The 13,883-nt window shown below is 34.1% G+C and overlaps 1 protein-coding gene across 1 annotated transcript; it reads left to right on the top strand.

The window, feature by feature from the left end:
- Positions 1-107: 107 nt before the first annotated feature.
- On the top strand, positions 108-13,723 carry Sardh (Sarcosine dehydrogenase). Its single transcript, XM_068772614.1, has 16 exons — positions 108-291; positions 1,756-1,866; positions 2,103-2,245; positions 2,323-2,535; positions 2,601-2,724; positions 3,480-3,688; positions 4,320-4,503; positions 5,200-5,290; positions 6,266-6,518; positions 7,161-7,280; positions 7,690-7,832; positions 9,267-9,372; positions 10,633-10,781; positions 11,803-12,077; positions 12,928-13,094; positions 13,335-13,723. The coding sequence occupies exons 1-16, from the start codon at positions 162-164 to the stop codon at positions 13,659-13,661; spliced, it is 2,745 nt and encodes a 914-aa protein (XP_068628715.1). The 5' UTR covers positions 108-161; the 3' UTR covers positions 13,662-13,723.
- The last annotated feature ends 160 nt before the right edge of the window (positions 13,724-13,883 follow it).

Raw genomic sequence — 13,883 nt, 5'->3', positions numbered from 1 at the left:
AACTTTGACCTGAGGCCATCTGCGTATCAATAGGTCTCAAGTTGTTTAGCACATTCTTATCAATTTCAAATTATCATTTGTTTGTGTTTCTCTAAAATCAACAACTATTTTGCTCTTGGTTGTGCTTAGAGACAGTAGTATATTTATTTAATATTTCTAATATGTTAAAGTTATTACGAAATAGTTGTACGAGGTGTAAGGATGTCAAGTTATTCAAATATAAGTATAATACTCGTAGAACCTACACAACAAAGAAAGATGTGGTATCTTCGGCTGATGTTGTTATTATTGGTAAGTTCTACCTTTTTAGGGTTTATCAAGCTTATATAAGAGATCTACAGTTATTAGTCAAATATCTGTAAATATAATGAATGCTTATATTGTCGATACGTCACAGGCTGAGCTCTCTTCCAGGGAGACCTTAAGTCTAGTAAATCCATGGAGCGTCCGGTTAAGAGATATAAGACCTTCGTGGCATTCTATATTTGTTGAAATTGTAGTATGTAGCAATCCGAACCGAAGTTACCCAGAGAGCCCTGGAGATTTGCTACTTTAAAAAACGCTTTTAGACTAAGCGACCTACAAAAAATCGAAATCTGCAAATGCCATTTGTGCAGCGGTGTAAGCCGGATTAAAAAAATTGCGGATATCTACCTTAAATATTCATCGGTATTATTAATTATGTATTCTATACAATAGACACATTTAGAAGATTTTTGGAAATATTATTTTAACTTACAAATATCAGGACTCAGAAACTTAATTATAATAGCAAATATCTATGACCTAACCTAACTTTTTATTTGAAATAAAGATCTCCATACATCGTTTTTGGAATTATTGCTAAAAATACTACACAATGGGTAACCAAAGTACCCAGAAGCAAAAAACCAAACGATTTTTGTTTCATTATGTAATAGAGAACTATACAAAATGTATTACGTAAAGTTATGTTGTGTCTTATAATCATATGAAATAAGATAAAATACGTGCCTGTATATACATAGATATATAAAAATGAAATTAAAAAATCCCTATTTCCGTTATTTACGCCATAACCTGTCAACGTCTTAGCGATTTTTTTAATTTTTTATAATTTTTCTGTATATACTTTGTGGAAGGTAATTATGAAAAAATATGCGACTTGATTGTGCAATGTTAGGATAAATAAACTGCAATGGCAGATGTTGAGTGTTTGTAGGGTCAATTTTGACAATCCAAGCCTTTCTAATGGCAAATTTTGTTGCCAGTTCAAATGTTGGAAATATACATACTTTTGATTTTTACGTTTAATGATTACGTTTTTAATGATTTTTTTATGTTAGAATTGATTATTCATAGCTAAGACAGGGGAACGTTTATTAGTTCAGCTAGTTTATTATAATAATTAATATACTATTGTAGGATTCTTTTTAGGGCTGGTAGATCTTGAAATAGTAACAATACGAATCCCAAAGTAGCGGCGAGTTTAATCATTCTAGTTTCGGCCATATTTATACCGATAAAAGCGAACAATTTTATCTCTGTGGATTTCCCCTTTTTTTGCGCCGCTGACGATGAAGTAATGTTGCCCCTACACTAATATGATGCTTCCAAAAAAATTATTCCTTAGTAAAAATAGAAATTATTGAACCTACTGGTGATTTATGAAAATATGATTATAACAGATATGTGAAACGATAGCATAGCAGTAGATTGTGTTCATCAAAATGTGTGTGTATCAAAAGATAATTTAAAAGATGTTTACGTCTGTAGGTGGAGGAATAGCTGGCTGCAATACATTGTATCAGTTGACCAAACGAGGTGTCAATGCAGTTCTGTTGGAGAGAGCTAAGATAACGAGTGGAACGACATGGCATACGGCAGGCAAGTACACGATATATACAATTTAAAATTAAATTCTTATAAAGTTAACCTTTAATAGCATCTTGCAACATAAAGTTACGAGAGTTTCAAAGCCGCCCACGTTTAAAAAGGCCCACAAGAAACTCAGGCGGATTATCTTGTGAACAATTTAACAATATTTTTAACACGCTCAAGCTTTGTTATCACTTAAAACAGTGTTTTACACTATTAAACTTTCATTTTATTTTTATAATCAGGTCTGGTTTGGTCTCTTCGACCCTGCGACTTGGAGGTGAGGTTGTTGCAAGACTCTCGGAGAATATACGATAGCTTAGAGAAAGAAACTGGGGATTATGCAGGGTGGATAAACAACGGTGGAATATTTATTTCCAGGAGTAAGGTACAGTAAGAAGATATCCTGCTATATAAAAAAGCTAAATGATATATTGTTAAATAATATAATATGACATCTTATAGGTTCGAACTGAAGAATACATGAGATTACATACATTAGGCAAAGCAATGGGTATACCAAGTCAAGTGTTGGATCCTAATGAAGCACAAAAATTATTTCCATTATTAGATCCCTCCGTTTTCAAAATGGCGTTGTACTCTCCTCAAGATGGCACTATTGACCCCGCCATGGCATGCAGTGCTCTCTTAAAAGCCGCGACTAAGAATGGCGGAAAGGTTAGTATTCACATATACTAAGTGACATCACTATTGAATTGAGTGTTTTAATAGTTTTTTTCTAGGTATATGAAGAATGTCCAATCCTAGATATACACTACGCACATAACCTTCTGGGTAATAAAGAAGTGACTGCGGTACACACTGATAAAGGAATTATCAAGACAAAATGCGTTGTTAATTGTGGAGGTAAATATATATAATATATCTTCAAATTCTCTATGAGGTAATTAACCCTTTCGCACATCAATTACACTGTTAATTGTTAGCTTTTACCGCGAGATGTACCTCAATATTTATATTTTTATAATACCATAACCAGACGCATATATAACCTATTTAGCGCGACTATGTAATCATTACCCTAGCGTTCTCTTTTAAGTGCGCGGTTAAATTATAACATATCTGTGTAAATGTTAAAAACTGGAAACTGTTAAAAATTACTTTGTCGTTCATTCCATCAGCTGATCGGTCGTTTCGTGTGTGTGTGTGTGTGTGTATTTTGTGTGTTTCTATATTTTGATTTAAAACTTATGTAGATATCCTAATATGGAATGTTTCAGCTTCTTATGTTTCTCTTATTACGTTGAGTTCTAACGCCTTCGGCATATCGCAGAGTTCTACCCTTTTATGCCAATGAAAAAGAATATAAAAACGACACACAAAGCTTTTGCGTAATGATTGATTTAAGACAATTTTTAATTCTGTGTTTTGACATTATTTTTGATAAAAGTATCGAAAGAATTTTAGGCTGTGCTTTTTTTTCTTAACGCATATGTGTAATGTTTTACATATACAAATATGTTGACTAATCTTGCTTATTTGTCAGATTATTGATCAGATATAATCGATTAGATAACATGTTACAAGTATGTAAGTCGATTCAATTTCCATGAATTTAAGAAAGAAATTTATTAATTTTTATTGCTATTTTTACTCGACAGGCGCTTGGGGACCTCGTATTGCAAGGTTCGCTGGTATTCCATCACTACCTATAATACCATTCAAACACGCGTATGTTGTATGCGACGCTACTCCGGAAATTCGAGGAGCTCCTAATATTAGAGATCACGATGTCAACTTGTATATTAAAATACAGGGCGAATCGTGTCACGTGGGTGGATACGAGGGGAATCCCCATATGTTGGACCAGGTAAACTTTTAGTTCACATTTATTTTCATCATGAAAATATTAAACCCTTTAATTAAATATTCATTCGTTGGCAGAATTTATGAAGAATATGTATATAACAGATTTGTATATTTATCATACCGACAGAATAACTAAGTTTTTTTAAATCTATTAAAACTTTTAAAAGGTTTTCTCTTTTTCAAAATGAATCTTTTTTGTAATGTTTTCCGAAAGAAATAAATAAATACTTTATCTATTCTTTATTAATGTAACTGATAGCTGTGTGAGGAGTGATACGTAATTAAAATTGATTAGTTTTTGTCAATTACTTTTTCGCATTTATTTTTCACGTACACTAATCTAAACTGCGATTTCGCGTTTTTATAGAAGTCATGATATTTCTTCCGATAATTTTATAACAGATATCGATCAAGTCGAGTTTTTGTACTTTTAGGCTCCCTCTTGTCTAAATTTTTAATGTTAAATTCTTCGGTTTTTGTTAGTATAAAGAATTCTGGGCGAACTACATTAAGCGCTATAACCATAAACCTGGTAAAGCTATAACTGTTAACGGGCGGATAGTATTGATGAATGACAAAAACAAAACAATACATAGGAATGATAATTAAATATGTATGTTTCTTACTTATAGGTTCCTGATAACCTTCAATTTCATCTATACGACTTAGACTGGGATGTGTTTGGCGTCCATATGAATAGTGCAGCGACGCTTTGTCCTAAACTTGGTACAGTGGGGGTCAAGAGTACAGTTTGCGGACCGGAATCGTTCACTCCTGACCACAAACCTGTACTGGGCGAAGATCCAAATGTCTTTGGTACGTAATACTAATGTTAATGTGTTTTACCAAATCTATTACAAAATAATTATTTCATTCATCATATCAGTTCATAGAAGCTTACAGCAGGACAAAAGCCTCCCCCAAAGATAGTCACAATGACTTGTCCTGCGCTGCTCGCATCCAGCGAACTTGTAAGTCATCGGTTCATCTAGTGGGCGGTCTACCCACGTTGCGTTCACAGGCTTGATATTGCCACTCATTAATTTTTCAGCTACAATTGCCGTTGGTTGCATGAGCGACGTGGTCTCTCACTAGCCACTAGCAATTCTTCGAGCTTCATTGGTGATATTGGTTCCTATGTCGATTTTCTCATATCTGATATATTTTTAACTGATATTTATTTTAAATTATTTATTGACTCATCTTTACATTGTAATATTGAACATAACTTGAAAACGACTTACGACATATAATAAATAAAGTTTTTATTCTAAATTATATTGCAATGGGACAGACTAGTAATTTCTAGCAGTAAAAAGTGAGTCGGTATTGCTAGTATAGTATATAAAACGTTATAGTTTTTTTTTTATAAGTAGGTATACATGTATTTAATAATATGTGTTTTGGTATTTCCCTACCTTTCAGACACGTTCTTTCAGACCGTTTGTTATACTTTTATGCGTGCGTAATGACAAGATAAACTTAATTAATGTTTCTTGTATACACTTTTAGGTTTATATCACAATTGCGGGTACAACTCTGCAGGGATGATGTTTTCGGCCGGTTGCGCCGTGCAAATGGCGGAATGGATTGTGACTGGAAGGTTGGTATTTAAAATTATTGTAACAATGCGTTCATTCATTTATTTTATATATGACGAAGATTCGTCGGAGTAAGCAGTCTATTAGTCTTATATAATTATAAAGACAATTTAAAAAGCAAGGCATATTTATTTGCCATTGTATTTGTTATATATTTTTAAAATTCTATGTATTTTTTACAATTACCAGAAATTTATTAATTTTTATAATAATATTGTAAACTATATTCTTAATATTTCAATGTGATAAAAAGAAAAAACGGTACGTTATTTAAATAGCAGTATCAACGTGTTTATTTTTTTTTTCTTCTTTTACTTTAACATTTTCTTCATCATTACATTTTCGTTTAGAATAATTAACTCGTTTTTCGCTTTTAATATCTCTATAACGAGGCATCCGCGGAGGACTAAAGGGATATTAGCCTATGGAATACAGTTTGTTACAGTTTTGTTCGAGAGGAATCGTGTTTGAAACTTGTTTTTAAGTCCACTATTAGATGTAGGAATCCCCTATAGTTTTACTATAGGAGTGGTTGTAAGCGGTCTGCATCCAGCGTTTTCCGACGAGCTTAATAATCTCGTCTGCCGACATATTGGAGGCTGCGCTTGCTAGTCCTTTCCAGAACCTTAATCCAGCCGCCATCACTTCTGCGCGCCGTGTGGCTTGCCCACTGCTAGTCTTATGTTGGTAGCTTACGTTCGAATTTTCTAATTCCTGATTTGATTTTTTATAATGTGATAAGATGGCAAATATTAGAAGGGCAATTACGATTTATGTCGGACTTGCACCGACTAAAACCCCATTGATATCGCTATATTGAAATTGCCTTAGGAACGTTTTCACGTATACGCAGCGATGGCCTCTCCTACAGCCCTATTTCGGAGAATAAAAAAACTCCCGTCTCTTCCCAAGTTGGAACATGCGTCGGAACCTTGCGCAACTCACTTCTCTACTAATCGTTGAAACTTGTGTACCAGGCCGAGCTACAACATGTTCACGTTCGACATCCGCCGCTTCACGGGCGCACAGCTGTCCCGGCCGCATTGGGTGCGCGAATGCAGCCATGAATCGTATGTCCGCAACTACAACATTGTATTCCCACACGACGAGCCGCTCGCCGGCCGCGACGCAAGTCACGATGCCTTGCACCAGGAGCTCGTGGACGACGGTGCCGTCATGCAGTCCAGGGCCGGATGGGAAAGACCAGGATTCTTCGTTCCCGGCGAAAAGGTTTGTTCGCTTCATCATTTTTATTTTTGATTCGCGCTGGCCTTACGTGATTGGTCACGAAAACTCTTTTTGTTAGTAATATGTGTTGATGTGACTACGATGTAAAATTGCTAAAATTCATTATTGTAAGGACAGATGACCTTGTTAATATCGTCGGAAAACGCTGGATACAAGCCGGCGGTATAGACGAAGTTCTCGATTAATAAGCTGAAGCGATCACGAACTAATTCGCAAGATATTACAGAGTTGTCAAAAATAAAAACATTCTCCGAAACAGTCTTTAATTTGAAGATTGTATTTTATCGTCAAAATTATGTTAGTTCGGTCGGAAAAGCTGATATCACACTTTAAAAAAAACTGCAGAGACTTTTTTTGACATATGTATATACAAAAGCATGACCATGTGACCTTACTAACAAAAGCCAATCGCCAATACGTACCAATCACAAGCCGCACTTTCGGAACCCTTTACGTTATTATTCCTGTGGTTATATGAATAACCATGAAACCTTGTAAAAACAAGCTTTGAAAACTTTGAAACAGGCATTCTAGCATTTCTGTTAGGATAGAGAGCCTCTTTACTCGAACCGCTAAATCTGCGAAGCCAGTTAATTGTTGTTGTACAATAAAATTTTATTCCAGATCCGAGTGCAACAGTATGATTGGGGCGGCACACACGACTACCCACGCAATCTGGACCAGCGCTATGAAAATATTCTTAAAGGCGATCACACTTTTGATTTTTCAAAGCATCACGATTTGGTACGTTTCAGAATATAGCCTTTGCTTTCCAGGTAAAAGCTATATTGTGTATTGCCATACCTTCAGTCTAGTAACTTCTCAACTTTATGCATTCTAAATTTGAAAATGTCACTTTCGGTAACCAAAGGTAACAAACACCATTGGTTAGTGGCATAAATAATTTGAAATAATTGGCGTCATTTTGAATACCTGGTTTAAAATGTATTAGCAATGAACCTGTAACACATTTTAAATATACGCTCCGTTTATTTTTTATCATGCTCATTTTTCCTCGGCTTTTCCTCAGTCGTATTGCGCTTTCGGCACTACTATAGTTACGAACATGAAAGCCCAATTTATTTTTGCAAAGTATTAAACCTGTTTCAATACATCTAATGACATTTACAATAACTATGTGAAAATATTACAGATCGGTAAGGAAGCTCTTGCTTGTAGAAACGCAGCGGCGTTGTTCAACATGTCGTATTATGGAAAGTTCTATATAACGGGTCCTGACGCTCAACGCACTGCCGAACTGGCTTTCACTGCAGATCTTACAAAAAAAGAAGACAGGTGAGAAGCGATTGACATACTACTAGAGAAATATAAAAGCTTGCTGCTTTGATGAGAGAGTAATTAAGTCAGAAGACGATGGTAAATCACATAGATACAGCTAAAATAGCTCATACTGAATTTGCTGTTCTCTACCTGCTTCAAGCATTTAAGTTTATATATATTTTTGTTAAGCCAAACTGCTAATATATATTACTAATACTGTTGTGACTGAATTAAAAAAGCAGAAATTGTTAGTTGTGTTAGAATATGTTAACAATTGTAACATCTGCTAGTAACTCTTCTTTAATAAAATAAATAAATAAATAGAAAGTGTTTCGTCGGCGTCGTCTTTGTTAAAGGCCATTGACGCCTATTAAAGGGCATAGGTTCATTTCAAAGATATCTATGAGTATATATCATAATCGCCACGCTTGGAAACCGGGTTGGCGATTACAGTGTGGTATTATGGTACGCAGAAGACAATGCTGTCCATCCTCGTGATTCGTGAGCAGTGGCAATTCTGTATAATTAATGCGTAGTGTGAATTAAGTAAGATTGTATGCTAGGAATCAAACCCGCGACCTTCAATTGCAATTAACAGTCCTCCACCGTTGGGCTAATCAAACCTAATTACGTTATGAGAGTCGTTATACTATGATGTAAAACATTTTTTAACGAATTCAAAGACCCCGCATTTAGAAGTTACTTTGTTTTTTTTATATATATTTGTCCATTTTTTATTAAAAAATAACCTTTTTTGTATACGTAACATCTGAAAGAAAAACAGTTTTGATGACAAAGTACCGTGGACGATCTTATCACTTGAAAAATTTGTTAATGCAACTGTACTATAGAAACTTAATATTATATGAGATAGTTTAGAACAAAGGTAACCAATTTCTTAAATAGTTTGAACTATTTTTTTAAATCTTCGGAAGCCGCACGTATTGTAAATACGTATTTAAAAGTTATGCAAAAAATGTTTTTAAAAAAATTATTTTTATGGTAAATATGCCGCATTTATTTTACTTCTCATGATATTTATTTAAATTTTTTATTATGTGAATAATTATCTTTTGTCAGTAATTTAACAGGAAAATATATGATATCACTTTTTAAAAATATATTAATACATAAATGAAAAGGGAACTAGGGTACATTTATCGAGGGCTAGTAATAATTCTTCAAAAAACTGCTATTTGGCCTCTCCTGGTTTATAATGTCTTAAATATACAATTTTATTCAAAAAGACGTACGTATTTACGTATGTATTCACTTATTTACTTAAATATATTATTTATAAATACAACTATGAATAAAAACATCAAGTTCGATGCCCGAGAGAAAATATGGAAAAAAAATCTTAATTAATAGATAATCAAATGTCAAGAAAATACTTCGTAATAATTATGCTTTTAATAATTGTTAAATGAAACAAAATGTTTTTCGCAGGGTGATCTATTCATTGTTGCTTAATGACAAGGGTGGAGTGGAAGCCGATGTGACCGTCAGTATCCTCAATGACGGCAGCGGACAGTTACATGAGCCAATCTTCAAAGTAAATAAGCAATGAATTCTTAACCATTATTGCTTTTATTTATTATTTTTTTTAAAGCAATGAAAACTGTGATGCGTGGCAATTAAATTTGGATGACGTTCACAGTACGCGGGCCGGGCCCCACTGACGTTCTATCGAGTGCATTGTGATGTGACACTTCCTTTCGCATGACCAATAGAGAAACCATTACTCGGACGTTACGTCTATTCTCTATACAATAGCGTCTATCGTACAGTATTTTTAGCAAGATTTGTAGGGCAACTATTTTGCGAATCTATACGATTCTCTTTGTGATAATACTTATATCTCAAGAAGTTCTGTTTATAACTACAAGAACTCATGGATCAAAAGTGCTTATTCTAAAGCGACTCGGTATGTTACATGAGAAATGTCATCGGATTTCGACGACATCGAGCTCTTATGTCCCTTGGGCGGACCTTCTCGCCGCCCCGAAAGAAAAATTAATTCCGCACAGCGTATTGACGTCAGGACGTTCGCCTCACATCGAGCCCCCGTCGGGCACGATGCACCGAACATTCATCACACTTCTATTCATCATACATCGGCCGCGCCAGCTTAGCTAGCGTTCAAACGAGGGCGGTCAGGAGAGAACCGTGTCAGTCCCGATCGCCATGTAGTCTTATAATATATAACTTACAATACATCTCACTCACTACATCATACATCAACACAGGTATAGTCCCCTTCGTGCGTAAATCTTCGATGTAACTGATATACGATTCAGTTCGCGGACCACCTATTTCCATAGACTCAATATAGATAAAATTGCACAAAGCCTAAATCGGCTAGCAGCACAACTTCAAACAAAGCAAATGGTAATGCAATTGGGCGGACGATGGCTGGGTGACTATTGATTAATCAAGCTATTTCATTCATCATAATTTTAGCCGTAGAATGTCCATAGCTGGACATAGGCCTCACCCATAGATTTCTAATAGAGCCGTCTAGAAGCGGTTTATGAAGCGGGTTTCTCGATGACTTACACCGTCTTTCCATCTTGCGGGTGGACGTTTTACGCTGTGTTTACTGATCCGTGGTCTTCTCTCCAGAACTTGAATGTGGCTTGCCTATGGCCTCTTTAACTCGTCAATCCCTTGAGCTAGGTCGAAAACTTTCGTCCGTCTCCGAGTCTTCATTGCTGAATAGAATTCTTTAATAAATCATCCATTTATTGTTGTTATTTTGTTAAATTATGTTGTTATGCTAAATATAAAGATGTAACAAGTAACTTTTACGTAGGGCCGCGCTTACTACGTGGTTTCTAGTGGGTTCAGTGCGATGCACACATTGGCCCACATCCGTCGGATCATACAGACGCACAAGCTCCGAGCCAACATAACCGACGTTACCAAACAACTCTGCATACTCAGTGTACAAGGACCTGACAGGTGAGAACTACGTCACTGACTGATTGTTTTAATATTAACATTTTACATAAAAATTTAGCGATTTGTTCTCACATTTTTTTAAAATTTTCCTGTTGAAAATGCATAATCTCATTGATTACAGCGACGTAAAATGAGTTTAACTTTTTGACTGAATCTCAGACTTCATGTATCAAGAAAAATAATTATGCATATTTATAAGGTATTGTTTCATCACCTAAAAAAGTACATAAAATTGTATTATGATATGTAATATACCAGCTCTACCGTTAGCTCTTGTACAGTCAGCAGTTCCCCCTCGCAAAGTAATATATTTAATAGTGATCCATTAATATATTATAATGCAATTGTTAAACGATAACATAAATTTGCAGCTGTTGAACTGTCAAACGCGCGAACTGTCAAAAATATTTAAGTTTCTGTGCAATTTTCTATTTTTTTTTACTATTTATTTATAAATTTATGAAACAAAAACGCATGAAATTAGAAAAGTCACTCTCTAGTTATGGTGTGACCAAGAGAAAAAAATATAAATTTTAATTTTTTTTAAATAGACGTTGATATTTTTAATTAATTAAGGAAAGTTATTAATTGTTATGCGTTCACTTTTTATAAAAGTAGTGATGTGGTTTTCTTTTCCCCGATACCATCTTCTGTCCTTTTTAATGGCTTACAAAAGTGCGTATGAAATAGTATTATTAGTAGTTAGTAATCTGTTTGGCAAATAGAACCATATATCAATTGAAAATTAAATCAAGATATTTCTTTTCATATCATTAATATATGTTTTAACTTACGTCTTTGGCTGTCATATCACATTCTTTAAAATCTATAATAAAATGTTAAATTTGTTGTCACTTTTATTATTTGTTTGTAAGCTTGTGAAACAATTATCTAAAGGTTAAGAAAAAACATTGTATGGAAACCGTCCAGTTAATACATGTACAAGTAAATTCACATACATATATCAAATCTTCTAAATTCTGTTGTTTTTTACTGTATTAAAATATGTAAATATTTCCAGTCAAAGAATTCTGCAACGTTACACGGATGCTGGTCTTTCAAACGATGCGTTCCCGGCTAACACACACCGCAGTATACATATATCGAAAGCGCCTTATTCGCCAGATAATAAAAGATACACTTGTCGAGCACTCCGTTTGGGGTGGTCCGGTGAATTGGGCTGGGAATTGCATGTGCCTTCATCTCATGCTATACAAGTTTATAAGGCATTGAGTACTTCTGAAGGGTTGAAGAATGCCGGTTGGAGAGCTTTAACATCCCTAAGCGCTGAGAAAGGTATAAATATGACATTTACTACCCCCGTACTTAAAACCCTTTAATTAAGTTGAAGGATCAACAAACTGATTGTAGATTTTATGGAATTCAGCCGTTCTTCTATTTTTTTGATCTTGTGCACAAATGGTTACTGTAATTATTCCTATGCGAATAATAATATGAATAGTAAAAATAGGCACAAGAATTTATTTAAAAACATGAAATTGCTATAAGTGCTGCCAACGTCATTACACATGAGTTTTAAAGTTAAAAAAATATATTCGAAAACAAGAATTTTCTAAATTTGTATACAGTTAAAATGTTGAATAAAACAATGTAATACAAATAATATAAAGTACTAGCTGATCCCGCAAACGTTGTTTTGCAAAAAAAAAATTAAAGTTTTTAATTAACAAATGTAAGATAAGGGTTGATCGTAGAGGGATGAAAATTTAGGTTTGTATGTATTTTTGTATGCTGTATCATAATAAAATAAAAACCAAAAAATTGTCTAAAAAAATTAAAAATAAAATTTAGGGGTGGACCACCCTTATCACTTAGGGGTATGGAAAATAGATAGTAGCCGATTCTCAGACATACTGAATACGCATGTAAAATTTGGTAAAAATCGGTCAAGCCGTTTCGGAGGAGTTCAAGTTCGAACACCGTGACACGAGAATTTTATATATTAGATATATGACTTTTGAATTAGATTTTGTATTCGTATTGTTTTTATTATATATAATCATACAGCTATTGTTAAATTCGAACAATTATTATAAAAAAAATAAAATTCATTGAATTTTTTATAAATATTTACCGCGTGACAGTAATGACGTTTTTTTAATCGTTATTAATATGGATTTATTAGGTTATCACTTATGGAATGCAGATGTTAGGCCGGACGATAATCCGGTTGAAGCAAACTTGGCTTTTGCCTGTAGAAAAGATGGCGAATATATTGGTAATGAACAGGTCACAAAAGCGAAAATAAACGGCGTATCAAAAAAATACGCTTTCTTCACACTGGAAGATAAGGTATAATATGCAATGATAATCCTCACTTATTACCTAAATTAACAATTATTTCTAGCCTATAACCTATTTTTTATTACAACTATCTAAACATGTATCACACAGAAATGTCTAGAGTATGACATTATTATAGATAATATTCATTACACTCTAAGGATAAAAATAAATTATTAATGTAGTGACAAGTCTGAATTTGTGAATAATTCCTTAATTCAAAAAAATTATAAAAAAAAATGTTTTCAGGTTGCATTATTTGGTCAAGAGGGTATATATAGAAATGGTGAACCTGTTGGTTACTTAAGACGAGGCGATTACGCCTATTACCTTGACAAATCTATCGGAATCGGTTACGTTAGCAACGGAGGCGCTGAAGTTACAAAGAACTTTTTAAAAGAAGGTGACTACGAAATAGAAGTTATGGGTACAAAATACAAGGCGACACTTCATTTGAAATCACCGTTCGATCCAACAGGCCAAAGATTACTTGGAAATTATGGAGAGCAGGGTATGGATGAAAACACGCATGAACCTCACGCGGGACAAAACGAGAGGGCTGGTGGTAGTGAATAGTATCGTATACCTTATTACTTAAGATCTCAATAAAAATCTATTAAAACAAAAGTTTATTTTATTGCTTTTATTCAGAGTGTCTGATTTCAGATAAATTAAGCTTCATTAATTTTTGCCACATTAGGCATTCGTAAATTTAGAGTTTACCATAAAGATGTTTGTGGGACGTATTATGGTTACTCAAAAATAGCTTATCGTTGTCCTTCATTAGGTAAACGTTTT

This window comes from Battus philenor, unplaced genomic scaffold (genome assembly GCF_028537555.1).
Source record: "Battus philenor isolate CCGP_79_NKW_IND1 unplaced genomic scaffold, ilBatPhil1.0.hap1 SCAF_5, whole genome shotgun sequence".
In the NCBI taxonomy this organism is placed as follows: domain Eukaryota; kingdom Metazoa; phylum Arthropoda; class Insecta; order Lepidoptera; family Papilionidae; genus Battus; species Battus philenor.
The sequence above is the reverse complement of the archived record's forward strand: the minus strand, read 5'-3'. Positions and strand labels throughout refer to the sequence as shown.